The sequence below is a fragment of the Oncorhynchus mykiss genome, chromosome 26, assembly GCF_057628025.1.
Source record: "Oncorhynchus mykiss isolate SJ-2025 chromosome 26, ASM5762802v1, whole genome shotgun sequence".
Lineage (NCBI taxonomy): Eukaryota > Metazoa > Chordata > Actinopteri > Salmoniformes > Salmonidae > Oncorhynchus > Oncorhynchus mykiss.
The window spans coordinates 31,582,501-31,610,000 of NC_143047.1; the positions used below are offsets into that span (position 1 = coordinate 31,582,501).

The following is a 27,500-nucleotide window of genomic DNA, read 5'->3' on the forward strand; positions in this document are numbered from 1 at the left end:
GGAGAGGGAGAGAGGAAAGGAGAGGGAGAGAGGAAAGAAGAGGGAGAGAGGAAAGGAGATGGAGAGAAAGGGAGAGGGAGAGAGGAAAGGAGAGGGAGAGAGGAAATAAGAGGGAGAGAGAAAGGGAGAGGGAGAGAGGAAAGGAGAGCGAGAGGAAAGGAGAGGGAGAGAGAAATGGAGGGGGAGAGAAAGGGCGAGAGAAAGGGAGAAGAAGAGAGGAAAGGAGAGGGAGAGAGAAAGGGAGAAGGAGAGAGGAAAGGAGAGGGAGAGAGAAAGGGAGAGGGAGAGAGGAAAGGAGAGAGAGAGAGGAAAGGAGAGGGAGAGAGAAATGGAGGGGGAGAGAAAGGGAGAGAGAAAGGGAGAAGGAGAGAGGAAAGGAGAGGGAGAGAAAGGGAGAAGGAGAGAGGAAAGGAGAGGGAGAAAGAAAGGGAGAAGGAGAGAGGAAAGGAGAGGGAGAGAGAAAGGGAGAGGGAGAGAGGAAAGGAGAGGGAGAGAGAAAGGGAGAGAGAAAGGGAGAGGGAGAGAGGAAAGGAGAGGGAGAGAAAGGGAGAGAGAAAGGGAGAAGGAGAGAGGAAAGGAGAGGAGAGGGAGAGAGAAAGGGAGAGGGAGAGGGAGAGAGGAAAGGAAAGGAAGGGTGTGTGTCTAGCAGAGAAATGTGGAAAAGATGGACAGATTTCTGTATAAACATGATATCTGGAGTGTCTCCAGGAAAGTCAGTTGACCCAGTTCATGATGGGTTTCCCCTCTTTCCTTCCCTTCTTGTCTTCTCTTCACACCAGACCTACTGCTGTTGTGGAAACACTCAGGTATCGTCTAGTGCCACGAGGCTTTCATGAACTGACCATGTGACCTGACCAGGCAAACTCCTAGCCCTAGTCACGAATCCTGCCATAGTTCTGCAGAGGTTCAGATTGGAACTCTTCTGGAATGAAATACGTCATTATGACTAATCAAAACATCCAGAGAGAGTTCCGTTTGTGCCCAATAACTTTTAGATGATGTGTAAAAGTTAGTTCTAAAGTAGAACACAAACAAGTTGATTATGACACATTTACTTGGAATTGTTATTGATCTGACCATTGACTGGGGCACCAAGTCTGTAGTTCTGTAGAGAGGCTGGGTAGGGCACCAAGTCTGTAGTCCTGTAGAGAGGCTGGGTAGGGCACCAAGTCTGTAGTCCTGTAGAGAGGCTGGGTAGGGCACCAAGTCTGTAGTCCTGTAGAGGTGCTGGTGGGGCACCAAGTCTGTAGTCCTGTAGAGAGGCTGGGTAGGGCACCAAGTCTGTAGTCCTGTAGAGAGGCTGGGTAGGGCACCAAGTCTGTAGTCCTGTAGAGAGGCTGGGTAGGGCACCAAGTCTGTAGTCCCGTAGAGAGGCTGGGTAGGGCACCAAGTCTGTAGTCCTGTAGAGGGGCTGGGTAGGGCACCAAGTCTGTAGTCCCGTAGAGAGGCTGGGTAGGGCACCAAGTCTGTAGTCCTGTAGAGGGGCTGGGTAGGGCACCAAGTCTGTAGTCCTGTAGAGGGGCTGGGTAGGGCACCAAGTCTGTAGTCCCGTAGAGAGGCTGGGTAGGGCACCAAGTCTGTAGTCCCGTAGTGAGTCTGGGTAGGGCACCAAGTCTGTAGTCCTGTAGAGGGGCTGGGTGGGGCACCAAGTCTGTAGTCCTGTAGAGGTGCTGGGTAGGGCACCAAGTCTGTAGTCCTGTAGAGGGGCTGGGTAGGGCACCAAGTCTGTAGTCCTGTAGAGGGGCTGGGTGGGGCACCAAGTCTGTAGTCCTGTAGAGGTACTGGGTGGGGCACCAAGTCTGTAGTCCTGTAGAGGTGCTGGGTATGGCACCAAGTCTGTAGTCCTGTAGAGGGGCTGGGTGGGGCACCAAGTCTGTAGTCCTGTAGAGGGGCTGATACTGAGAGTGTGTGTTAACATGTCGGATTGTTCCCAGATGTTGTAAGAGGACATGGGTGGATCCCCTAGCTGTAAAGAGGGGGAGGGGTAGGGGGAGGGGGGGGGGAGTAAAAAGAGAAGGAAGAAGAAAGGAGATGAATGCTAGAATGACACCACATTCACCCTACAGCTCTGTTCTGTTTACCTCAGAACACACACACGCTCGCACGCACACGCACGCACGCACGCACACTCACACACACACACGCACGCACACACACGCACACACACACACACACACACAATGAATGCAGCGGTTTCTTTTAATGGCTTTGTGTTTGTCTTTCTAGTTTTCCTTGTTTCTCAATCTCCTGTCAGTAATGACCAGTGCATGTGTGTGAGTATGTGTGTGTGTGAGATTGTGTATGGTTGTAATGAGCAGGGATCATGTCAGATGGATTATGTGTCAAGCAGCAGCTCCAGTGTAATGTGATGAGAGAGAGACCTTCGCCAGTGTTTAGAATGATCTCTGTGCTGATTTATAGAAGACGTCTAGTGAAATCTCTCCTCATTCTCTCTAATTCTGCTTCCCCTAAACCAGACAGAGCAGACAGTCTACTGTAGACACCTGTGTTGCTGGTCAGTCTGCAGCTGGGTGTGCCAGTCATTTTAATGTTCAGGTTGAAGGTCTTGTCTGCACTGAGACAGTCTGGGTCAGCACTATCTGATCAAACTACAAAGGATGGAAGTGCACTTTCTCTCCAACACGCTAACCTTGAACCTATTGTTAACCTCAGCCCTAACCTTAAATTAAAACAACATAGTTACTTGCTTAATCCTTGTTCATCAATTTTGACTATAGCTAGTTGACCTTGCAGCACGGCCGTCTAGTGAAAGTTGTCTGGATCCTACTGAGTGGAAGTGAGAGTGGGGTTCCTGCTCAGTCTGGTCTGGAGATCACTACTGAGTGGAAGTGAGAGTGGGGATCCTGCTCAGTCTGGTCTGGAGATCACTACTGAGTGGAAGTGAGAGTGGGGTTCCTGCTCAGTCTGGTCTGGTAAAACACTTAGAACAGCACATATACCAGACTGAGAGAGACAGAGAGTTGAGGGAAAGGAGAGAGAGAGAAGGTGGAGGGAGAGGGATTGAGAGAAAGAGAGAGAGTGAGAGAGAGAGACAGAGAGTGAGAGAGAAAGAGAGTGAGTGAGAGAGAAAGAGAGTGAGAGAGAGAGAGACAGAGAGTGAGAGAGAGAGAGAGACAGAGAGTGAGAGAGAGAGAGATGACCCAGTTCTGTTTGGCACAGTGGTCCTGCCAAATACAGACCATGGAGAGACTGAGCTGCACGTGACCGCCAGGCCTGTGTGTGTGTGTGTGTGTGTGTGTGTGTGTGTGTGTGTGTGTGTGTGTTCTACGGCTGGGGCTGGGCCCTACTCCACACAGGAAAAAGAAAGACACAATGTCTTGTTTGTTTTAAACGAGTGTAATGTTGGAGCAGGTCTCTCTTTTTCCTCTCTGTCTCTCTTGTCTGCTAGGAAATGTGGAAATGATTTTTGCCTTTGGAACGTTTCCAGAGTCGATTGGGAGCTCTCTTTCTCTCTCTCTCTCTCTCTCTCTCTCTCTCTCTCTCTCTCTCTCTTTCTCTCTGTCTCTCTCTCTCTGTCTCTCTCTCTCTGTCTCTCTCTCTCTGTCTCTCTCTCTCTCTCTCTCTCTCTCTCTCTCTCTCTCTCTCTCTTTCTCTTTCTCTCGCCCTCTCTCGCTCTCTCTCTCTCTCTCCCCTCTCTCTCTCTCTCTCTCTCTCTCTCTTTCTCTCTTTCTATTTCTCTCTCTCTCCCCTCTCTCCCCCTCTCTCTCTTTCTTTCTCTCTCTCTCCTCTCTCTGTCTGGATACTGCTCTGTGTTTATGTTTCATCGTAGGGAAGGGGATAGAGGGAGAAAGAGAAGTAGAGAGCGGAATGTGAAAGGAGGAAGAGGGAGAGGAGTGGGGAAGAAGGAGAGATGGGTAAAGAAATGAGGCTAGAGGGATGAAGAGAGAAATAACTTTGTGTCTCTTCAATATTGTAACCCTGTGTGTTCATCTCTACATGTCTTGGACAGGCCTGTGTAGCTCCTAACTCACTGTGGACTAACAGAAACCCTGATTGACCCTCACAGGACACCGTATCAGTCATATGGTGCACAGCTTTTGACCCATAGGGCAGCCACATAAAGGGCTTTGGTGAAAGTAGTGGCCTACCTAGGGACTTGGATGTGATTTGGGACGGAGCTGGTCTGTGTGAGCCAGGCTGGCTGGGTGCGTCTGTGGTAAGTCTATCAGAATGGCTTATGGCCTGTGTGCAACCTCCATGGTTATGGATCATAAAACAGGCCTGTACAACCTCCATGGTTATGGATCATAAAACAGGCCTGTGTGCAACCTCCATGGTTATGGATCATAAAACAGGCCTGTACAACCTCCATGGTTATGGATCATAAAACAGGCCTGTGTACAACCACCATGGTTATGGATCATAAAACAGGCCTGTACAACCTCCATGGTTATGGATCATAAAACAGGCCTGTGTACAACCTCCATGGTTATGGATTATAAAACAGGCCTGTGTGCAACCTCCATGGTTATGGATCATAAAACAGGCCTGTGTGCAACCTCCATGGTTATGGATCATAAAACAGGCCTGTGTACAACCTCCATGGTTATGGATTATAAAACAGGCCTGTACAACCTCCATGGTTATGGATCATAAAACAGGCCTGTGTACAACCTCCATGGTTATGGATTATAAAACAGGCCTGTGTACAACCTCCATGGTTATGGATCATAAAACAGGCCTGTGTACAACCTCCATGGTTATGGATTATAAAACAGGCCTGTGTACAACCTCCATGGTTATGGATTATAAAACAGGCCTGTGTACAACCTCCATGGTTATGGATTATAAAACAGGCCTGTGTACAACCTCCATGGTTATGGATCATAAAACAGGCCTGTGTACAACCTCCATGGTTATGGATTATAAAACAGGCCTGTGTACAACCTCCATGGTTATGCATCATAAAACAGGCCTGTGTACAACCTCCATGGTTATGGATTATAAAACAGGCCTGTGTACAACCTCCATGGTTATGGATCATAAAACAGGCCTGTGTACAACCTCCATGGTTATGGATCATAAAACAGGCCTGTACAACCTCCATGGTTATGGATCATAAAACAGGCCTGTGTACAACCTCCATGGTTATGGATTATAAAACAGGCCTGTGTGCAACCTCCATGGTTATGGATCATAAAACAGGCCTGTGTACAACCTCCATGGTTATGGATCATAAAACAGGCCTGTGTACAACCTCCATGGTTATGGATCATAAAACAGGCCTGTAGAACCTCCATGGTTATGGATCATAAAACAGGCCTGTACAACCTCCATGGTTATGGATCATAAAACAGGCCTGTGTACAACCTCCATGGTTATGGATCATAAAACAGGCCTGTGTACAACCTCCATGGTTATGGATCATAAAACAGGCCTGTGTACAACCTCCATGGTTATGGATCATAAAACAGGCCTGTGTACAACCTCCATGGTTATGGATCATAAAACAGGCCTGTGTACAACCTCCATGGTTATGGATCATAAAACAGGCCTGTGTGCAACCTCCATGGTTATGGATCATAAAACAGGCCTGTGTACAACCTCCATGGTTATGGATCATAAAACAGGCCTGTGTACAACCTCCATGGTTATGGATCATAAAACAGGCCTGTAGAACCTCCATGGTTATGGATCATAAAACAGGCCTGTACAACCTCCATGGTTATGGATCATAAAACAGGCCTGTGTACAACCTCCATGGTTATGGATCATAAAACAGGCCTGTGTACAACCTCCATGGTTATGGATCATAAAACAGGCCTGTGTACAACCTCCATGGTTATGGATCATAAAACAGGCCTGTGTACAACCTCCATGGTTATGGATCATAAAACAGGCCTGTAGAACCTCCATGGTTATGGATCATAAAACAGGCCTGTGTACAACCTCTTATTTCACTCTCATCTGAACCTGAACACAACTGTACAAAAAGTGCACTCGAGTGAGTGTGTGTGTGTGTGTGTGTGTTTGTGTGTGTGTGTGTGTGTTTGTGTGTGTGTGTGTCTGTCGTGTTAGCGGTTCATGAGTCTTGTTTCCCTTGTCTTGCAAGTATTAGTTCCCATGGTTACACTTGTGTGTCTTCTCTCCAGACTACCGTACAGGGCCGTGCTTTGCGTCTGTGAGTAACCAGATGTGCCAGGGCCAGCTGACGGGCATCGTGTGTACCAAGACGCTGTGCTGTGCCACCGTGGGGAGGGCATGGGGACACCCCTGTGAGATGTGCCCCGCCCAGCCTCACCCCTGCAGGAGAGGATTTATACCCAACCACCGTACTGGAGCTTGTCAAGGTACAGTAACACACCTGCGTTCAGTGTAGGTGTGTGTCTGTGTGTTCGTCTCTCCCTCTTTCTCCATCTTAACCCAGAGTAACCCCCCCCCCTTTACCCATCCAGAGGATTAGCTTAATTGTGTTAAATGAGGGCTGGGTGTCAGGGTACCTCCTGGGTAAAGAATGCCAGCAGACAGCCACCGCAACGGGGCTGTCAGAGAAAGGAACACGGGTCAGTGGCAGCACCACGTGGGAGAGCAGCTCATTTCCGGTAACACAGCAGTGGTACAGCCCCGACCCAGACCCAACAACATTACGGTCCAGTTCTGACCCAGAACAATATTATGGTCCAGCCCTGACCCAGAACAACATTATGGTCCAGTTCTGACCCAGACCCAACAACATTATGGTCCAGCCCCGACCCAGACCCAACAACATTATGGTCCAGCCCCGACCCAGACCAACAACATTATGGTCCAGTTCTGACCCAGAACAACATTATGGTCCAGTTCTGACCCAGAACAACATTATGGTCCAGCCCCGACCCAGACCAACAACATTATGGTCCAGCCCCGACCCAGAACAACATTATGGTCCAGTTCTGACCCAGACCAACAACATTATGGTCCAGTTCTGACCCAGAACAACATTATGGTCCAGTTCTGACCCAGAACAACATTATGGTCCAGCCCTGACCCAGACCCAACAACATTACGGTCCAGTTCTGACCCAGAACAACATTATGGTCCAGTTCTGACCCAGAACAACATTATGGTCCAGCCCCGACCCAGACCAACAACATTATGGTCCAGTTCTGACCCAGAACAACATTATGGTCCAGCCCCGACCCAGATAAACAACATTATGGTCCAGTTCTGACCCAGACCCAACAACATTATGGTCCAGTTCTGACCCAGACCAACAACATTATGGTCCAGCCCCGACCCAGACCAACAACATTATGGTCCAGTTCTGACCCAGACCCAACAACATTATGGTCCAGTTCTGACCCAAACCCAACAACATTATGGTCCAGTTCTGACCCAGAACAACATTATGGTCCAGTTCTGACCCAGACCCAACAACATTATGGTCCAGCCCCGACCCAGACCAACAACATTATGGTCCAGTTCTGACCCAGAACAACATTATGGTCCAGTTCTGACCCAGACCCAACAACATTATGGTCCAGTTCTGACCCAGAACAACATTATGGTCCAGTTCTGACCTAGACCCAACAACATTATGGTCCAGTTCTGACCCAGAACAACATTATGGTCCAGTTCTGACCCAACAACATTATGGTCCAGCCCCGACCCAGACCAACAACATTATGGTCCAGTTCTAACCCAGAACAACATTATGGTCAAGCTCTGACCCAACAACATTATGGTCCAGCCCCGACCCAGACCAACAACATTATGGTCCAGCCCCGACCCAGACCCAATAACATTATGGTCCAGCCCCGACCCAGACCAACAACATTATGGTCCAGTTCTGACCCAGACCCAACAACATTATGGTCCAGCCCCGACCCAGACCAACAACATTATGGTCCAGCCCCGACCCAGACCCAACAACATTATGGTCCAGTTCTGACCCAGACCAACAACATTATGGTCCATCCCCGACCCAGACCAACAACATTATGGTCCAGTTCTGACCCAGACCAACAACATTATTGTCCAGTTCTGACCCAGAACAACATTATGGTCCAATTCTGACCCAGACCAACAACATTATGGTCCAGCCCCGACCCAGACCAACAACATTATGGTCCAGCCCCGACCCAGACCCAACAACATTATGGTCCAGCCCCGACCCAGACCAACAACATTATGGTCCAGTTCTGACCCAGAACAACAACATTATGGTCCAGCCCCGACCCAGACCAACAACATTATGGTCCAGCCCCGACCCAGACCCAACAACATTATGGTCCAGCCCCAATCCAGACCAACAACATTATGGTCCAGTTCTGACCCAGACCAACAACATTATGGTCCAGTTCTGACCCAGACCAACAACATTATGGTCCAGCCCCGACCCAGACCCAACAACATTATGGTCCAGTTCTGACCCAGAACAACATTATGGTCCAGCCCCGACCCAGACCAACAACATTATGGTCCAGTTCTGACCCAGACCAACAACATTATGGTCCAGTTCTGACCCAGACCCAACAACATTATGATCCAGTTCTGACCCAGACCCAACAACATTATGGTCCAGCCCCGACCCAGACCAACAACATTATGGTCCAGTTCTGACCCAGACCAACAACATTATGGTCCAGTTCTGACCCAGAACAACATTATGGTCCAGTTCTGACCCAGAACAACATTATGGTCCAGTTCTGACCCAGACCCAACAACATTATGGTCCAGCCCTGACCCAGAACAACATTATGGTCCAGTTCTGACCCAGAACAACATTATGGTCCAGCCCCGACCCACACCAACAACATTATGGTCCAGTTCTGACCCAGAACAACATTATGGTCCAGTTCTGACCCAGACCCAACAACATTATGGTCCAGCCCCGACCCAGACCAACAACATTATGGTCCAGTTCTGACCCAGAACAACAACATTATGGTCCAGCCCCGACCCAGACCAACAACATTATGGTCCAGCCCCGACCCAGACCCAACAACATTATGGTCCAGCCCCAATCCAGACCAACAACATTATGGTCCAGTTCTGACCCAGACCAACAACATTATGGTCCAGTTCTGACCCAGACCAACAACATTATGGTCCAGCCCCGACCCAGACCCAACAACATTATGGTCCAGTTCTGACCCAGAACAACATTATGGTCCAGCCCCGACCCAGACCAACAACATTATGGTCCAGTTCTGACCCAGACCAACAACATTATGGTCCAGTTCTGACCCAGACCCAACAACATTATGATCCAGTTCTGACCCAGACCCAACAACATTATGGTCCAGCCCCGACCCAGACCAACAACATTATGGTCCAGTTCTGACCCAGACCAACAACATTATGGTCCAGTTCTGACCCAGAACAACATTATGGTCCAGTTCTGACCCAGAACAACATTATGGTCCAGTTCTGACCCAGACCCAACAACATTATGGTCCAGCCCTGACCCAGAACAACATTATGGTCCAGTTCTGACCCAGAACAACATTATGGTCCAGCCCCGACCCACACCAACAACATTATGGTCCAGTTCTGACCCAGAACAACATTATGGTCCAGTTCTGACCCAGAACAACATTATGGTCCAGTTCTGACCCAGACCCAACAACATTATGGTCCAGTTCTGACCCAGAACAACATTATGGTCCAGCCCCGACCCAGACCAACAACATTATGGTCCAGCCCCGACCTAGACCCAACAACATTATGGTCCAGTTCTGACCCAGAACAACATTATGGTCCAATTCTGACCCAGACCCAACAACATTATGGTCCAGCCCCGACCCAGACCCAACAACATTATGGTCCAGCCCCGACCCAGACCCAACAACATTATGGTCCAGCCCTGACCCAGACCCAACAACATTATGGTCCAGTTCTGACCCAGAACAACATTATGGTCCAGTTCTGACCCAGACCCAACAACATTATGGTCCAGCCCTGACCCAGAACAACATTATGGTCCAGTTCTGACCCAGAACAACATTATGGTCCAGGTCTGACCCAGACCCAACAACATTATGGTCCAGCCCTAACCCAGAACAACATTATGGTCCAGTTCTGACCCAGAACAACATTATGGTCCAGTTCTGACCCAGACCCAACAACATTATGGTCCAGCCCTGACCCAGAACAACATTATGGTCCAGTTCTGACCCAGACCCAACAACATTATGGTCCAGTTCTAACCCAGACCCAACAACATTATGGTCCAGCCCTGACCCAACAACATTATGGTCCAGCCCTGACCCAACAACATTATGGTCCAGCCCTGACCCAACAACATTATGGTCCAGCCCCGACCCAACAACATTATGGTCCAGCCCCGACCTAGACCCAACAACATTATGGTCCAGCCCCGACCTAGACCCAACAACATTATGGTCCAGCCCTGACCCAGAACAACATTATGGTCCAGCCCTGACCCAGACCCAACAACATTATGGTCCAGCCCTGACCCAACAACATTATGGTCAAGCCCTGACCCAACAACATTATGGTACAGTCCTGACCCAGACCCAACAACATTATGGTCCAGCCCTGACCCAACAACATTATGGTCCATCCCTGACCCAACAACATTATGGTCAAGCCCTGACCCAACAAAATTATGGTACAGTCCTGACCCAGACCCAACAACATTATGGTCCAGCCCTGACCCAACAACATTATGGTCCAGCCTCGACCTAGACCCAACAACATTATGGTCCAGCCCCGACCTAGACCCAACAACATTATGGTCCAGCCCTGACCCAGAACAACATTATGGTCCAGCCCTGACCCAACAACATTATGGTCCATTATGGTCCAGCCTTGACCCAACAACATTATGGTCCAGCCCTGACCCAGACCCAACAACATTATGGTCCAGCCCTGACCCAGACCCAACAACATTATGGTCCAGCCCCGACCTAGACCCAACAACATTATGGTCCAGCCCTGACCCAACAACATTATGGTCAAGCTCTGACCCAACAACATTATGGTACAGTCCTGACCCAGACCCAACAACATTATGGTCAAGCCCTGACCCAACAACATTATGGTCAAGCCCTGACCCAACAACATTATGGTCCAGCCCTGACCCAACAACATTATGGTCCAGGCCTGATGGTCCAGTGAAGAGACTATAGGTGGCTGTTATCAAGCTGGACAGAGTGAGGAGACTATAGATGACTGTTATCAAGGCTAAGGCCTGAGGACAGGAGCTGAGACCTGAGGACAGGGGCTGAGGCCTGAGGACAGGGGCTGAGGCCTGAGGACAGAGGCTGAGGCCTGATCAAGCTGGACAGAGTAAAGAGACTATAGATGACTGTTATCAAGGCTGAGGCCTGAGGACAGAAGCTGAGACCTGATCAAGCTGGACAGAGTGAAGAGACTATAGATGACTGTTATCAAGCTGGACAGAGTGAAGAGACTATAGATGACTGTTATCAAGGCTGAGGCCTGAGGACAGGAGCTGAGACCCGAGGACAGGGGCTGAGGCCTGAGGACACGGGCTGAGGCCTGAGGACAGAGGCTGAGGCCTGATCAAGCTGGACAGAGTGAAGAGATTATAGATGACTGTTATCAAGGCTGAGGCCTGAGGACAGGAGCTGAGGCCTGAGGACAGGAGCTGAGGCCTGAGGACAGGGGCTGAGGCCTGAGAACAGGGGCTGAGGCCTGAGGACAGAGGCTGAGGCCTGAGGACAGGGGCTGAGGGCCTGAGGACAGGGGCTGAGGGCCTGAGGCTGAGGATAGAAGCTGAGACCTAAGGACAGGGTCTCTTTTTCTCTATTCTACCCTCTCTTCTCTCTCTCCTCGTCTGGCTGAGGGACGTAGCATAGCAGAGGCTGTACTCTGATTTACTACTCCCTGTGTGTGTGTGTGTGTGTGTGTGTGTGTGTGTGTGTGTGTGTGTGTGTGTGTGTGTGTGTGTGTGTGTGTGTGTGTGTGTGTGTGTGTGTGTGTGTGTGTGTGTGCATATGCATACAGAGCAAGGTTGGGATGGTAAGTGTTTGGAAGAGTGAGTGTGTGAGCTCAGACATACACAACCCCAAGAGAACTCTAAACAAGAAGATCTCACGTACTGGGACGATCTCCACCCTGCTCTAACGCACTGGGACGATCTCCACCCTGCTCTAACGCACTGGGATGATCTCCACCCTACTCTCACTCACTGGGACGATCTCCACCCTGCTCTCACTCACTGGGACGATCTCCACCCTGCTCTAACGCACTGGGACTATCTCCACCCTGCTCTAACGCACTGGGACTATCTCCACCCTGCTCTAACGCACTGGGACGATCTCCACCCTGCTCTAATGCACTGGGACGATCTCCACCCTGCTCTCACTCACTGAGACGATCTCCACCCTGCTCTCATGCACTGGGACGATCTCCACCCTGCTCTCACTCACTGAGACGATCTCCACCCTGCTCTCACGCACTGGGACGATCTCCACCCTGCTCTCACTCACTGGGACGATCTCCACCCTGCTCTCACTCACTGGGACGATCTCCACCCTTCTCTCACTCACTGGGACGATCTCCACCCTGCTCTCATGCACTGGGACGATCTCCACCCTGCTCTCACGCACTGGGACAATCTCCACCCTACTCTAATGCACTGGGACGATCTCCACCCTGCTCTCACTCACTGGGACGATCTCCACCCTGCTCTCACTCACTGGGACGATCTCCACCCTGCTCTCACTCACTGGGACGGACTGTGTATTCTGTTCATTTGTATGAGTGTGGGTGTATGTGGGTGGGTGTATGAGTGTGGGTGTATGAGTGTGGGTGTATGTGGGCGGGTGTATGAGTGTGGGTGTGTGGGTGTACAGTATGAGTGTGGGTGTATGTGGGTGGGTGAGTATGTGGGGATGTGTGAGCGTGTGTGTTTGTTTTTGGTTTTACTAACCTTATGGGGACCAGAAGTCCTAGGGTTAGGGTTAGGGTTAGGGGTAGGGTTAAAATTAGGGATAGGGTTAGGGGTAAGGGTTAGGGTTAGATTTATGGTTAGGGTTAGAATTAGGGATAGGGTTAGGGGTAAGGGTTAGGGTTAGGCATAGGGTTAGGGGTTTGGTTTAGGGTTAGAATTAGGGATAGGGTTAGGGGTTAGGTTCAGGGTTAGAGTTTGGGGTCAGGGTTAGGGATTAGGTTTAGGGTTAGGGTAAGAATTAGGGATAGGGTTAGGGTTAGGGGTAAGGGTTAGGGGTAAGGGTTAGGGTTAGGGGTTAGGGTTAGGGTTAGAATTAGGGATAGGGTTAAGGGTTAGGGGTTAGGGGTTAGGGATTAGGGTTAGAGTTTGGGGTTAGGGTTAGGGATTAGGGTAAGGGTAAGAACTAGGGATAGGGTTAGGGGTTAGGTTTAGGGTTAGAGTTTAGGGTTAGGGTTAGGGGATAGGGTTAGAATTAGGGATAGGGTTAGGGGTTAGGTTTAGGGTTAGAGTTTGGGGTTAGGGTTAGGGGTTAGGGTTAGAATTAGGGATAGAGTTAGGGGTTAGGTTTAGGGTTAGAGTTTTGGGTTAGAGTTAGGGGTTAGGGTTAGAATTAGGGATAGGGTTAGGGGTTAGGTTTAGGGTTAGAGTTTAGGGTTAGAATTAGGGATAGGGTTAGGGGTTAGGTTTAGGGTTAGAGTTTGGGGTTAGAGTTAGGTTAAGTGTTAGGGTTAGTAAAAATAGGGTTTTGATTGGGAATACATTGTTTGGTCTCCACAAGGATAGTAAAGTAAACATATGTGTGTATACTGTGTTGCTAACAGTGTGTTCTGTGTGTGTAGATGTGGATGAGTGCCAGGCCATCCCAGGTCTGTGTCAGGGTGGGAACTGTATCAACACTGTGGGATCCTTCCAGTGTAAATGTCCTGCTGGACACAAGTTCAATGAGATCACACAGAAATGTGAAGGTAAGACCACACACACACACACGCACGCACACACACACACATGCGCAAGCACACACACATGCACACACACACATGCGCGCGCATACACACACACACACACAAGTCAGACTCAGACTCATACTTACATGTATATCAGAACATTTAAAGGTCATTTAAAGGTCATATTTTGTCAGAAGCAAATATTCAGTGTAAGGAGTCAACTTTACTCAGTATAAGGAATATGTTTATTCAGCATACAGTTAGTGTTCACTCTGAACGTCCTCAGTGCTACTGTGTCACATACACTAGATACAATGTACTTCTTTCATTTCTCCCTGTCACCCAGACTCTGGGATTTCAAATAACTTTGTTAGTTTGACATTCCCTAATTGTATCCGGTAAAAGCCAGAGTTGAAAGGCGTTTGGGATGAGTTGTGGTTGTTGCAGCGTCAGTCAGGATGTTATAATGATCAGTGTAGGGAAACAGACCACACACATCCCCTACATCACTACCTCCATACACTACTCTGACATTATCCCTCATTAAATCAAACCTGCTCTCTACTTTCTCTAAGCCACTTCATTTCATTTGATTGAATTGAATCAGAGCAGACTTCATCTGGTTTAATGTACATTTAAAGGAGCAGATTGAACTACAGATCTAACTCTCTTCATGTCAGTGTGAGGACCTACCCTTGGTGAGGGCTGAATAGAGACACATTAATCTATGGTCGGCCTAGCATAGTGGTACAGAATGCAGACACATTCATCTATGGTCGACCTAGCAGAGTGGTACAGAATGCAGACACATTCATCTATGGTCGGCCTAGCATAGTGGTACAGAATGCAGACACATTCATCTATGGTCGTCCTAGCAGAGTGGTACAGAATGCAGACACATTCATCTATGGTCGCCCTAGCATAGTGGTACAGAATGCAGACACATTCATCTATGGTCGTCCTAGCAGAGTGGTACAGAATGCAGACACATTCATCTATGGTCGCCCTAGCATAGTGGTACAGAATGCAGACACATTCATCTATGGTCGTCCTAGCAGAGTGGTACAGAATGCAGACACATTCATCTATGGTCGGCCTAGCATAGTGGTACAGAATGCAGACACATTCATCTATGGTCGTCCTAGCAGAGTGGTACAGAATGCAGACACATTCATCTATGGTCGGCCTAGCAGAGTGGTACAGAATGCAGACACATTCATCTATGGTCGGCCTAGCATAGTGGTACAGAATGCAGACACATTCATCTATGGTCGGCCTAGCAGAGTGGTACAGAATGCAGACACATTCATCTATGGTCGGCCTAGCAGAGTGGTACAGAATGCAGACACATTCATCTATGGTCGGCCTAGCAGAGTGGTACAGAATGCAGACACATTCATCTATGGTCGTCCTAGCAGAGTGGTACAGAATGCAGACACATTCATCTATGGTCGCCCTAGCAGAGTGGTACAGAATGCAGACACATTCATCTATGGTCGCCCTAGCAGAGTGGTACAGAATGCAGACACATTCATCTATGGTCGGCCTAGCAGAGTGGTACAGAATGCAGACACATTCATCTATGGTTGCCCTAGCAGAGTGGTACAGAATGCAGACACATTCATCTATGGTCGGCCTAGCAGAGTGGTACAGAATGCAGACCTGGGCTCAAATACATTTACTCCTGAGGTGCTGACCTGTTGTACCCTCGACAACCACTGTGATTATTATTATTTGACCCTGCTGGTCATCTAGGAACATTTGAACATCTTGGCCATGTTCTGTTATAATCTCCACCCAGCACAGCCAGAAGAGGACTGGCCACCCCTCATAGCCCCTCATAGCCTGGTTCCTCTCTAGGTTCTGGCCTTTCTAGGGAGTTTTTCCTAGCCACCATGCTTCTACACCTGCATTGCTTGCTGTTTGGGGTTTTAGGCTGGGTTTCTGTACAGCACTTTGTGACATCAGCTGATGTAAGAAGGGCTTTATAAATACATTTGATTTGAAATCATTTAGCGTTTGTTGAGCGTTTGTTGAGCGTTTGTTTTAGCCTTGTCTGGAGTTCCAGGTGGGTGGGGGTTGTGACTTTCCTATTTGCTCCGTTGCTAAAGGCTCAATCAAGCACAGATACAGCTTTTGAAATTATTTTCAGTACCCAGGTCTGAGGGCATGGCCGTCCCTCTGTTTCAGTACTATTTGAACCCAGGTGTGAGAGCATGGCCGTCCCTCTGTTTCAGTACTATTTGAACCCAGGTGTGAGAGCATGGCCGTCCCTCTGTTTCAGTACTATTTGAACCCAGGTCTGAGAGCATGGCCGTCCCTCTGTTTCAGTACTATTTGAACCCAGGTGTGAGAGCATGGCCATCCTTCTGTTTCAGTACTATTTGAACCCAGGTGTGAGAGCATGGCCGTCCCTCTGTTTCAGTACTATTTGAACCCAGGTGTGAGAGCATGGCCGTCCCTCTGTTTCAGTACTATTTGAACCCAGGTGTGAGAGCATGGCCGTCCCTCTGTTTCAGTACTATTTGAACCCAGGTCTGAGAGCATGGCCGTCCCTCTGTTTCAGTACTATTTGAACCCAGGTGTGAGAGCATGGCCATCCTTCTGTTTCAGTACTATTTGAACCCAGGTGTGAGAGCATGGCCGTCCCTCTGTTTCAGTACTATTTGAACCCAGGTGTGAGAGCATGGCCGTCCCTCTGTTTCAGTACTATTTGAACCCAGGTGTGAGAGCATGGCCGCCCCTCTGTTTCAGTACTATTTGAACCCAGGTGTGAGAGCATGGCCGTCCCTCTGTTTCAGTACTATTTGAACCCAGGTGTGAGAGCATGGCCGTCCCTCTGTTTCAGTACTATTTGAACCCAGGTGTGAGAGCATGGCCGTCCCTCTGTTTCAGTACTATTTGAACCCAGGTGTGAGAGCATGGCCGTCCCTCTGTTTCAGTACTATTTGAACCCAGGTGTGAGAGCATGGCCATCCCTCTGTTTCAGTAGTATTTGAACCCAGGTGTGAGAGCATGGCCGTCCATCTGTTTCAGTACTATTTGAACCCAGGTGTGAGAGCATGGCCATCCCTCTGTTTCAGTAGTATTTGAACCCAGGTGTGAGAGCATGGCCGTCCATCTGTTTCAGTACTATTTGAACCCAGGTGTGAGAGCATGGCCGTCCCTCTGTTTCAGTACTATTTGAACCCAGGTGTGAGAGCATGGCCGCCCCTCTGTTTCAGTACTATTTGAACCCAGGTGTGAGAGCATGGCCGTCCCTCTGTTTCAGTACTATTTGAACCCAGGTGTGAGAGCATGGCCGTCCCTCTGTTTCAGTACTATTTGAGCCCAGGTCTGAGAGCATGGCCATCCCTCTGTTTCAGTACTATTTGAACCCAGGTGTGAGAGCATGGCCGTCCCTCTGTTTCAGTACTATTTGAACCCAGGTGTGAGAGCATGGCCGTCCCTCTGTTTCAGTACTATTTGAACCCAGGTGTGAGAGCATGGCCGTCCCTCTGTTTCAGTACTATTTGAACCCAGGTGTGAGAGCATGGCCGTCCCTCTGTTTCAGTACTATTTGAACCCAGGTGTGAGAGCATGGCCGTCCCTCTGTTTCAGTACTATTTGAACCCAGGTGTGAGAGCATGGCCGTCCCTCTGTTTCAGTACTATTTGAACCCAGGTGTGAGAGCATGGCCGTCCCTCTGTTTCAGTACTATTTGAACCCAGGTGTGAGAGCATGGCCGTCCCTCTGTTTCAGTACTATTTGAACCCAGGTGTGAGAGCATGGCCATCCCTCTGTTTCAGTAGTATTTGAACCCAGGTGTGAGAGCATGGCCGTCCATCTGTTTCAGTACTATTTGAACCCAGGTGTGAGAGCATGGCCATCCCTCTGTTTCAGTAGTATTTGAACCCAGGTGTGAGAGCATGGCCGTCCATCTGTTTCAGTACTATTTGAACCCAGGTGTGAGAGCATGGCCGTCCCTCTGTTTCAGTACTATTTGAACCCAGGTCTGAGAGCATGGCCGTCCCTCTGTTTCAGTACTATTTGAACCCAGGTGTGAGAGCATGGCCGTCCCTCTGTTTCAGTACTATTTGAACCCAGGTGTGAGAGCATGGCCGTCCCTCTGTTTCAGTACTATTTGAACCCAGGTGTGAGAGCATGGCCGTCCCTCTGTTTCAGTACTATTTGAACCCAGGTGTGAGAGCATGGCCGTCCCTCTGTTTCAGTACTATTTGAACCCAGGTGTGAGAGCATGGCCATCCCTCTGTTTCAGTAGTATTTGAACCCAGGTGTGAGAGCATGGCCGTCCATCTGTTTCAGTACTATTTGAACCCAGGTGTGAGAGCATGGCCATCCCTCTGTTTCAGTAGTATTTGAACCCAGGTGTGAGAGCATGGCCGTCCCTCTGTTTCAGTACTATTTGAACCCAGGTGTGAGAGCATGGCCGTCCCTCTGTTTCAGTACTATTTGAACCCAGGTGTGAGAGCATGGCCGCCCCTCTGTTTCAGTACTATTTGAACCCAGGTGTGAGAGCATGGCCGTCCCTCTGTTTCAGTACTATTTGAACCCAGGTGTGAGAGCATGGCCGTCCCTCTGTTTCAGTACTATTTGAACCCAGGTGTGAGAGCATTGTCGTCCCTCTGTTTCAGTACTATTTGAACCCAGGTGTGAGAGCATGGCCGTCCCTCTGTTTCAGTACTATTTGAACCCAGGTGTGAGAGCATGGCCATCCCTCTGTTTCAGTACTATTTGAACCCAGGTGTGAGAGCATGGCCATCCCTCTGTTTCAGTACTATTTGAACCCAGGTGTGAGAGCATGGCCGTCCTTCTGTTTCAGTACTATTTGAACCCAGGTGTGAGAGCATGGCCGTCCCTCTGTGGAACACCAGAAGACGGAGGTTATATTATGACTGTCCTGTTAAAGAACCAGACTCTTCAGAATAAAAACCTGCTCTGAGTGTTTCCTTGAGACTTACATGAATAAAGCCTTATTCTAGCAGATATTAAAACTGTGAATAATATTGGCCCATTAACAAAGGAGACAGACAAGTTGTAACAGGACTGATTCAGACCAGCAGCCAGAGCAGGGTTGCTTTTCAGTGTTCTGCAGGGTTTGTAGTGCTAATTTGCAGGGTAAAAGTATGCACGGTTTTATGCCCAGAAATAATGTCAGGAAAACTGGCCTGTGTCAAAACCGTTTCAGATATATTTCTGAACTGCCATGGATGTGAAATACAGTCAGTGGTTAGCTGTCTGACAAACACTCCAATATACACTACAATAAACACTCCAATATCCTGTGACACAGTTCTTCACATTGTCATGGCTAACGTGTTGAAGCCGCGCTCTTAAACGCTGCAGTCCAGTCCACTTTAGTCTTGTCACAGTTGATTATCACCACAGTTGTTGTCTGTATGTCTACATGCTGTGAAACACATTGCAATTTGGTAATAATAACGATTTATGCCTCTCCTCTCCTCTCCTCTCCTCTCCTCTCCTCTCCTCTCCTCTCCTCTCCTCTCTCCAGATCTAGATGAGTGTTCTAGCATCCCAGGTCTGTGTAGTGGAGGAGAGTGTTCCAACACGGTGGGCAGTTACTTCTGCAGGTGTTCTCAGGGCTACTACACTCCAGTGGATGGCTCCAGGTGTATAGGTAAGCCTCCTCCTCCATACTGTACCAGCAGCCTGGTTTTACTCTGCTCTCTACATGGAACTCTACCAGCTGTTGTTTACTCTGCTCTCTACCTGGAACTCTACCAGCTGTTGTTTACTCTGCTCTCTACCTGGAACTCTACCAGCTGTTGTTTACTCTGCTCTCTACCTGGAACTCTACCAGCTGTTGTTTACTCTGCTCTCTACCTGAAACTCTACCAGCTGTTGTTTACTCTGCTCTCTACCTGGAACTCTACCAGCTGTTGTTTACTCTGCTCTCTACCTGGAACTCTACCAGCTGTTATTTACTCTGCTCTCTACCTGGAACTCTACCAGCTGTTGTTTACTCTGCCCTCTACCTGGAACTCTACCAGCTGTTATTTACTCTGCTCTCTACCTGGAACTCTACCAGCTGTTGTTTACTCTGCTCTCTACCTGGAACTCTACCAGCTGTTCTTTACTCTGCTCTCTACCTGGAACTCTACCAGCTGTTGTTTACTCTGCTCTCTACCTGGAACTCTACCAGCTGTTATTTACTCTGCTCTCTACCTGGAACTCTACCAGCTGTTGTTTACTCTGCTCTCTACCTGGAACTCTACCAGCTGTTGTTTACTCTGCTCTCTACCTGGAACTCTACCAGCTGTTGTTTACTCTGCTCTCTACCTGGAACTCTACCAGCTGTTATTTACTCTGCTCTCTACCTGGAACTCTACCAGCTGTTGTTTACTCTGCTCTCTACCTGGAACTCTACCAGCTGTTATTTACTCTGCTCTCTACCTGGAACTCTACCAGCTGTTATTTACTCTGCTCTCTACCTGGAACTCTACCAGCTATTGTTTACTCTGCTCTCTACCTGGAACTCTACCAGCTGTTGTTTACTCTGCTCTCTACCTGGAACTCTACCAGCTGTTCTTTACTCTGCTCTCTACCTGGAACTCTACCAGCTGTTGTTTACTCTGCTCTCTACCTGGAACTCTACCAGCTGTTGTTTACTCTGCTCTCTACCTGGAACTCTACCAGCTGTTCTTTAGCCAGCCAGAGAGAGAACGTCAGAGAGGGAGAGACAGAGAGAGAGAGAGTCTGGTCCCTGTAAGTCAATAAGTCTGGTAATGAGGAGCCTTTAGCACTACAGTCTGCTAGGCTGGCCACGGCTCAACTCTCGCTCTCTCTTGCTCTCCTCTCTCTCCCTCTCTGTGTATCTTTCTCTCTACCCCCTCTCTCTTCCCCCGTCCTTCCTCACTGGCTGAGGCAGAGAGCAGAGGGAAGAGAGAGGGGAGTTGAACGTTGTCCAGACTTCCAGCCGTTAGTATTTAGGTCAGTAGTCGCTTCACTCTAATTCCACTACAATGAGCTATTTTCTCTGAATGCAGAGTGAAGGAGAACAGAGTAGAGGAGATGGGGGGTGTAATGTCACACTGTGCTCACTGTGCATACCTGCATACCTCCTTCTTCCTGCTGCTTCATTATAGGAGCTGCGAAAGAGCTTTCTCTCTCTGTCTCTCTCTCTTTCAGTCTCTCTCACCCTCTCCCTGTCTCTCTCTCTCTCCCTCTCTCTCTCTCTCTCTCTCTCTCTCTCTCTCTCTCTGTCTCTGGCTAATGCCTTAAACACAACTCTGCACACCATGAGAGACCATGCAGACAGACAGGTCTGTTAGTATGGAGACCAGACAGACACTTCTTCTGTTGCCATTTGTCTGTTTTCCACCTCTGCTTTCTTCTACCTCTGCTAGCACATCATTCTGCTTCTCAGCACAGCTGATCTATTGACTATAATAAACCCAGCATGGGTAGACAAGGGGGCTGGAGAAAGAGAGAAACAGGGAGACAGACAGGGAGACAGACAGGGAGTCAGACAGGGAGACTAGGATAGTGATATACTGTATGTATCCTGACTAGACAGGACCATGGAGAGACAGACAGGGATAGGGATATACTGGATGTATCCTGACTAGACAGGACCATGGAGAGACAGACAGGGATAGGGATATACTGGATGTATCCTGACTAAACAGGACCATGGAGAGACAGACAGGGATACTGATATACTGGATGTATCCTGACTAGACAGGACCATGGAGAGACAGTCAGGGATAGGGATATACTGGATGTATACTGACTAGACAGGACCATGGAGAGACAGACAGGGATACTGATATACTGAATGTATCCTGACTAGACAGGACCATGGAGAGACACACAGGGATACTGATATACTGGATGTATCCTGACTAGACAGGACCATGGAGAGACAGACAGGGATAGGGATATATGATATTCTCTTGTCTGAAGGAGACATCACGTCAGACTGGTTTGTACACACACTTTCTGTCTCAGGTGCCTCTGCGTAGTCACACAGTGTGGAGGAAGCATTCAGTTTTGCGTGTGTGTGTGTATGCTTGTGCGTTTGTGTGTGCCAATGAGAAACAGCAATGGTCCACTGGCCAGGGGGTTGATGACCGTGCGTGTTAGGAACATGCACACACATCCTCGCCAACACACACACACACACACACACACACACACCAGGAACTCCCCTCCAAATATGTCCAGAGAGAGCAGTAAATCAGGACCATATCGGTTCAGTCCGACTCACAAAGGATCCGGCAGGAATTTGGGTCAGAGTGGTCAAATTGACACACACACACACACACACACACACACACACACACACACACACACACACACACACACACACACACACACACACACACACACACACACACACACACACACACACACACACACACACACACACACACACACAGTCCCCCAGGAGAGGATGTTTGTGAGGAAGGAATGTTCGCTATGAGCCTTCCGCTCCACAGAGAGAGCTGGACCAGACATATCTATCTGCTTCCCACCAATACTATACATTAATATGAACATCAACAAGCTCTGGCCCTGTGTTGAGATGTTTGTCCTCTTCCCTCCTTTATCCCCTCCTCTCTCTCTCCCTCCCTCTCCTTCCCCTCATCTTCCTCTGTCTCTCTTCCTCTCTCCCCCTTCTCTCCCATCCTCTCTCCTCTTTCCTCACTCCCTTCCCCTCACCCCACTTAACTCAGAATCCCAATAGCCTGTTCTCTCTCTAGATATCCATGGTGGGTATTTCTAGGATGTGTTTGGCATAAACACGTGTTGTCTGGTTTTGTCTCTCTCCAGATGCCCGGGGTGGGTACTGCTATGCCAGCCTGCTGAACGGGCGTTGTGCCAACCAGAACTCCCAGCTCCTGACCAAGATACAGTGCTGCTGTGACAGTGGGCGCTGCTGGTCAGACGGGTCCAGTCCTGAGTTGTGCCCCATGACAGGGACTGGTAGGTACTGACCCAGTACTCATGTCCAATCAGCAATCATTTTCACTTTAGCTGTAGATGTTTCTTCTCTATTTCGTCATATTTCTATGTGTCTCTCTCTCTGCTCTAGATGAGTACCAGAAGCTGTGCACACAGGTGCAGACCAGTCCAGGGGGGGGGCCTCTCCCAGGCGGGGGAGGGCCTCTCCCAGGCGGGGAGGGACTCTCCCAAATGGAGGAGGGCCTCTCCCAGGTGGAGGAGGGCCTCTCCCAGGCGGGGGAGGGGGAAGACCAGGAGTTCCCCAGGTCCCAGGTATCTACCCAAGACCACCCTACCCAGGACCACCAATCCCTTTCCAGCCTCCGCCTGGACCAGGTCAATACCCTGGACCCAGTAAGTAGTACCCTGACCTCTTACCCCTCACCTCTCACCCCTGAAGCCTCCTCACATGTTAAGATCAGAGTCATATTAAAATCTTAATGGTTAAGAAATCCTTCAGTAGTGGGTCAACATCATTACTAGAGGTGCATGTGTAATGAAGTGTCTCTTATGACTATGAATGTGGTAATGTGGTAACCCCTCTTTCTGTCTCTCACCCCCCTTTTCTCTCTCCCTCTCCCTCTCTCCTTTCCCCCTCTCCCCACTACATCCCTCTCCCTCATCCTCTCCCTCCTTCTCCTTCCCCCTCTCCCCACTACATCCCTCTCCCTCATCCTCTCCCTCTCTCTCCTTTCCCCCTCTCCCTCTACATCCCTCTCTCCTCCCCCTCTCCCCTCTACATCCCTCTCTCCTCCCCCTCTCCCCACTACATCCCTCTCCCTCCCTCTCCTTTCCCCTCTCCCTCTGCTCTCCTCCTCCCTCATCCTCTCCCTTCCTCTCCTTTCCCCTCTCCCCTCTACATCCCTCTTCCTCATCCTCTTCCTTCTCTCTCCTTTCCCCCTCTCCCCACTATATCCCTCTCCCTCCCTCTCCTTCTCTCTCCTTTCCCCTCTCCCCCTCTACATCCCTCTCCCTCATCCTCTCCCTCTCTCTCCTTTCCCTCTCTGCCCCTATATCCCTCTCCTCTCCCTCCTTCTCTCTCCTTTTCCCCTCTCCAATCTACATCCTCTCCTCATCCTCTCCTCCTCTCTCTCCCTCTCTCCCACTTATCCTCTCACTCTCTCTCCTTCTCTCTCCTTTCCCCTCTCCCCTCTACATCCCTCTCCCTCATCCTCTCTCTCTCTCTCCTTTCCCCCCTCTCCCCACTATATCCCTCTCCCTCATCCTCTCTTCTCTCTCCTCCCCCTCTCCCCTCTACATCCCTCTCTCCTCCCCCTCTCCCCTCTACATCCCTCTCCCTCATCCTCTCCCTCTCTCTCCTTTATCCCTCCTCCCTCTATACCTCCTCTCCCTCATCCTCTCCCTCTCTCTCCTTTCCCCCACTCCCCCTCTACATCCCTCTCCCTCATCCTCTCCCTTCTCCTTTCCCCTCTCCCCACTATATCCCTCTCCCTCTCTCTCCTTCTCTCTCCTTCCCCTCTCCCCTCTACATCTCTCCTCATCCTCTCTCCATCTCTCTCCTTTCCCCCTCTCCCCACTATATCCCTCTCCCTCTCTCTCCTTCTCTCTCCTTTCCCCTCTCCAATCTACATCCCTCTCCCTCATCCTCTCCCTCTCTCCTCTCCCTCTCTCCCCACTATATCCTCTCACTCTCTCTCCTTCTCTCTCCTTCCCCTCTCCCCCTCTACATCCCTCTCCCTCATCCTCTCCCTCTCTCTCCTTTCCCCCTCTCCCCACTATATCCCTCTCCCTCATCTCTCCTTCTCTCTCCTTCCCCTCTCCCTCCCTCTCATCCCCTCTCCCCCCTCTCCCCTCTACATCCCTCTCCCTCTCTCTCCTTTACTCCTCTCCCCTCTACATCCCTCTCCCTCATCCTCTCCCTCTCTCTCCTTCCCCCACTCCCCTCAACATCCCTCTCCCTCATCCTCTCCCTCTCTCCTTTCCCCTCTCCCCACTATATCCCTCTCCCTCTCTCTCCTTCTCTCTCCTTCCCCTCTCCCCTCTACATCCCTCTCCCTCATCCTCTCCCTCTCTCCTTTCCCTATCTCCCCACTATACCCTCTCCCTCTCTCTCCTTCTCTCTCCTTTCCCCTCTCCCCTCTACATCCCTCTCCCTCATCCTCTCCATCTCTCTCCTTTCCCCCTCTCCCCACTATATCCCTCTCACTCTCTCTCCTTCTCTCTCCTTCCCCTCTCCCCTCTACATCCCTCTCCCTCATCATCTCCCCCTCTCTCCTTTACTCCTCTCTCCACTACATCCCTCTCCTTCTCTCTCCTTCCCCTCTCCCCTCTACATCCCTCTCCCTCATCCTCTCCATCTCTCTCCTTTCCCCCTCTCCCCACTATATCCCTCTCACTCTCTCTCCTTCTCTCTCCTTCCCCTCTCCCCTCTACATCCCTCTCCCTCATCCTCTCCCTCCCTCTCCTTCCCCTCTCTCCTCTACATCCCTCTCCCTCTCCCTCTCCCTCTCTCTCCTTTACTCCTCTCTCTACTACATCTCCCCCTCCAGTCATCCAGACCCAGAACATCAGTACCAGCATTACTAACATGTGTGCGGTATTCAGGAACCTGTGTCTGAACGGCCGCTGTGTCCCCTCCCCTGGAAGCTACCGCTGTGACTGTAACATGGGCTTCAGACTAGACTCACGAGGAGAGTGTATCGGTGAGGGATGGATCGATGGAGGAGGGAGAGAGGGATGGGGAGGGAAAGGGCAGGAGGGTGAGGGGTGGAGGGAGAGAGGGATGGAGGATGGAGGGAGGGATGGGGGAGGGAGAGGGCAGGAGGGTGAGGGGAGGAGGGAAAGAGGGATGGAGGATGGAGGGAGGGATGGGGGAGGGAGAGGGCAGGAGGGTGAGGGGAGGAGGGAGAGAGAGATGGGGAGGGAAAGGGCAGGAGGGTGAGGGGAGGAGGGAGAGAGGGATGGGGAGGGAAAGGGCAGGAGGGTGAGGGGAGCAGGGAGAGAGGGATGGAGGATGGAGGGAGGGATGGGGAGGGAAAGGGCAGGAGGGGGAGGGGAGGAGGGAGAGAGGGATGGAGGATGGAGGGAGGGATGGGGGAGGGAGAGGGCAGGAGGGTGAGGGGAGGAGGGAGAGAGGGATGGGGAGGGAAAGGGCAGGAGGGTGAGGGGAGGAGGGAGAGAGGGATGGAGGATGGAGGGAGGGATGGGGACGGGAGGAGGGAGAGAGGGATGGAGGATGGAGGGAGGGATGGGGGAGGGAGAGGGCAGGAGGGTGATGGGAGGAGGGAGAGAGGGATGGAGGATGGAGGAATGAGGGAGGGAGAAGGCAGGAGGGGGAGGGTGAGAGGGATGGACGAGGGAGGGAGAGGGCAGGAGGGTGAGGGGAGGAGGGGGAGGGTGAGAGGGAGGAGAGAGGAAAGGTGAGGGGAGGAGGGAGAGAGGGATGGAAGAGAGAGGAGAGAGGGAGGGATGGGGAGGGAAAGGGCAGGAGGGGGAGGGGAGGAGGGAGAGAGGGATGGAGGATGGAGGGAGGGATGGGGGAGGGAGAGGGCAGGAGGGTGAGGGGAGGAGGGAGAGAGGGATGGGGAGGGAAAGGGCAGGAGGGTGAGGGGAGGAGGGAGAGAGGGATGGAGGATGAAGGGAGGGATGGGGAGGGGAGGAGGGAGAGAGGGATGGAGGATGGAGGGAGGGATGGGGGAGGGAGAGGGCAGGAGGGTGATGGGAGGAGGGAGAGAGGGATGGAGGATGGAGGAATGAGGGAGGGAGAAGGCAGGAGGGGGAGGGTGAGAGGGATGGACGAGGGAGGGAGAGGGCAGGAGGGTGAGGGGAGGAGGTGGAGGGTGAGAGGGAGGAGAGAGGAAGGTGAGGGGAGGAGGGAGAGAGGGATGGAAGAGAGAGGAGAGAGGGAGGGAGAGGGCAGGAGGGTGAGAGGGATGGAGGAGGGAGGAGGGAGGGAGGGAAGGAGGAAGAGGGAGAGAGAGAGAGAGAGAGAAGAGAGAGAGAGGGAGAGGGAGGGTGGTAGGGACAGATGGACAGAGTTTGGTTCTTACGAGTGTGCTTGCTCTCCAGATGATGATGAGTGTGCGCGGAACCCGTGTGTGAACGGAGAGTGTGTGAACACGGCTGGATCCTACTTCTGCCAGTGTCCTGCTGGCTTCCAGTCTACTGCTACCAGGACCGAGTGCAGAGGTAACACACACACAACTGTACACACACACACATACACAAACACAGAGTGGTGAGAATATCATGTCCTGTGTGTGTTTCAGACCTGGATGAGTGTGTGGCAAACGGTCGTATCTGTAACAACGGAAGGTGTGTGAACACTGAGGGGAGCTTCCACTGTGTCTGCAACGCCGGCTTTGAGATCTCTACTGACGGGAAGAACTGTCAAGGTCTGTCTCAAACACACCTCTGTTGATCTCTGTTGATCTCTGTTGATCTCTGTTGGTCTCTGTTGATCTCTGTTGATCTCAGTTGGTCTCTGTTGATCTCTGTTGATCTCTGTTGATCTCTGTTGATCTCTGTTGGTCTCTGTTGATCTCTGTTGATCTCTGTTGGTCTCTGTTGATCTCTGTTGATCTCTGTTGATCTCTGTTGGTCTCTGTTGATCTCTGTTGATCTCTGTTGGTCTCTGTTGGTCTCTGTTGGTCTCTGTTGATCTCTGTTGATCTCTGTTGGTCTCTGTTGGTCTCTGTTGGTCTCTGTTGATCTCTGTTGATCTCTGTTGGTCTCTGTTGGTC

The 27,500-nt window shown here is 50.5% G+C and overlaps 1 protein-coding gene across 1 annotated transcript in view; it reads left to right on the forward strand.

The window, feature by feature from the left end:
• The window catches only part of LOC110516722 (fibrillin-1), a 149,670-nt gene that overhangs the window by 16,988 nt on the left and 105,182 nt on the right, over positions 1–27,500 (forward strand). The window contains exons 7-15 of the mRNA XM_090222708.1: positions 6,114–6,311; positions 13,726–13,851; positions 19,343–19,468; positions 22,627–22,779; positions 22,889–22,948; positions 23,053–23,151; positions 25,308–25,460; positions 26,827–26,946; positions 27,027–27,152. Coding sequence (XP_090078834.1) covers positions 6,114–6,311; positions 13,726–13,851; positions 19,343–19,468; positions 22,627–22,779; positions 22,889–22,948; positions 23,053–23,151; positions 25,308–25,460; positions 26,827–26,946; positions 27,027–27,152 — 1,161 coding nt within the window. The remainder of the gene's footprint in view (positions 1–6,113; positions 6,312–13,725; positions 13,852–19,342; positions 19,469–22,626; positions 22,780–22,888; positions 22,949–23,052; positions 23,152–25,307; positions 25,461–26,826; positions 26,947–27,026; positions 27,153–27,500) is intronic.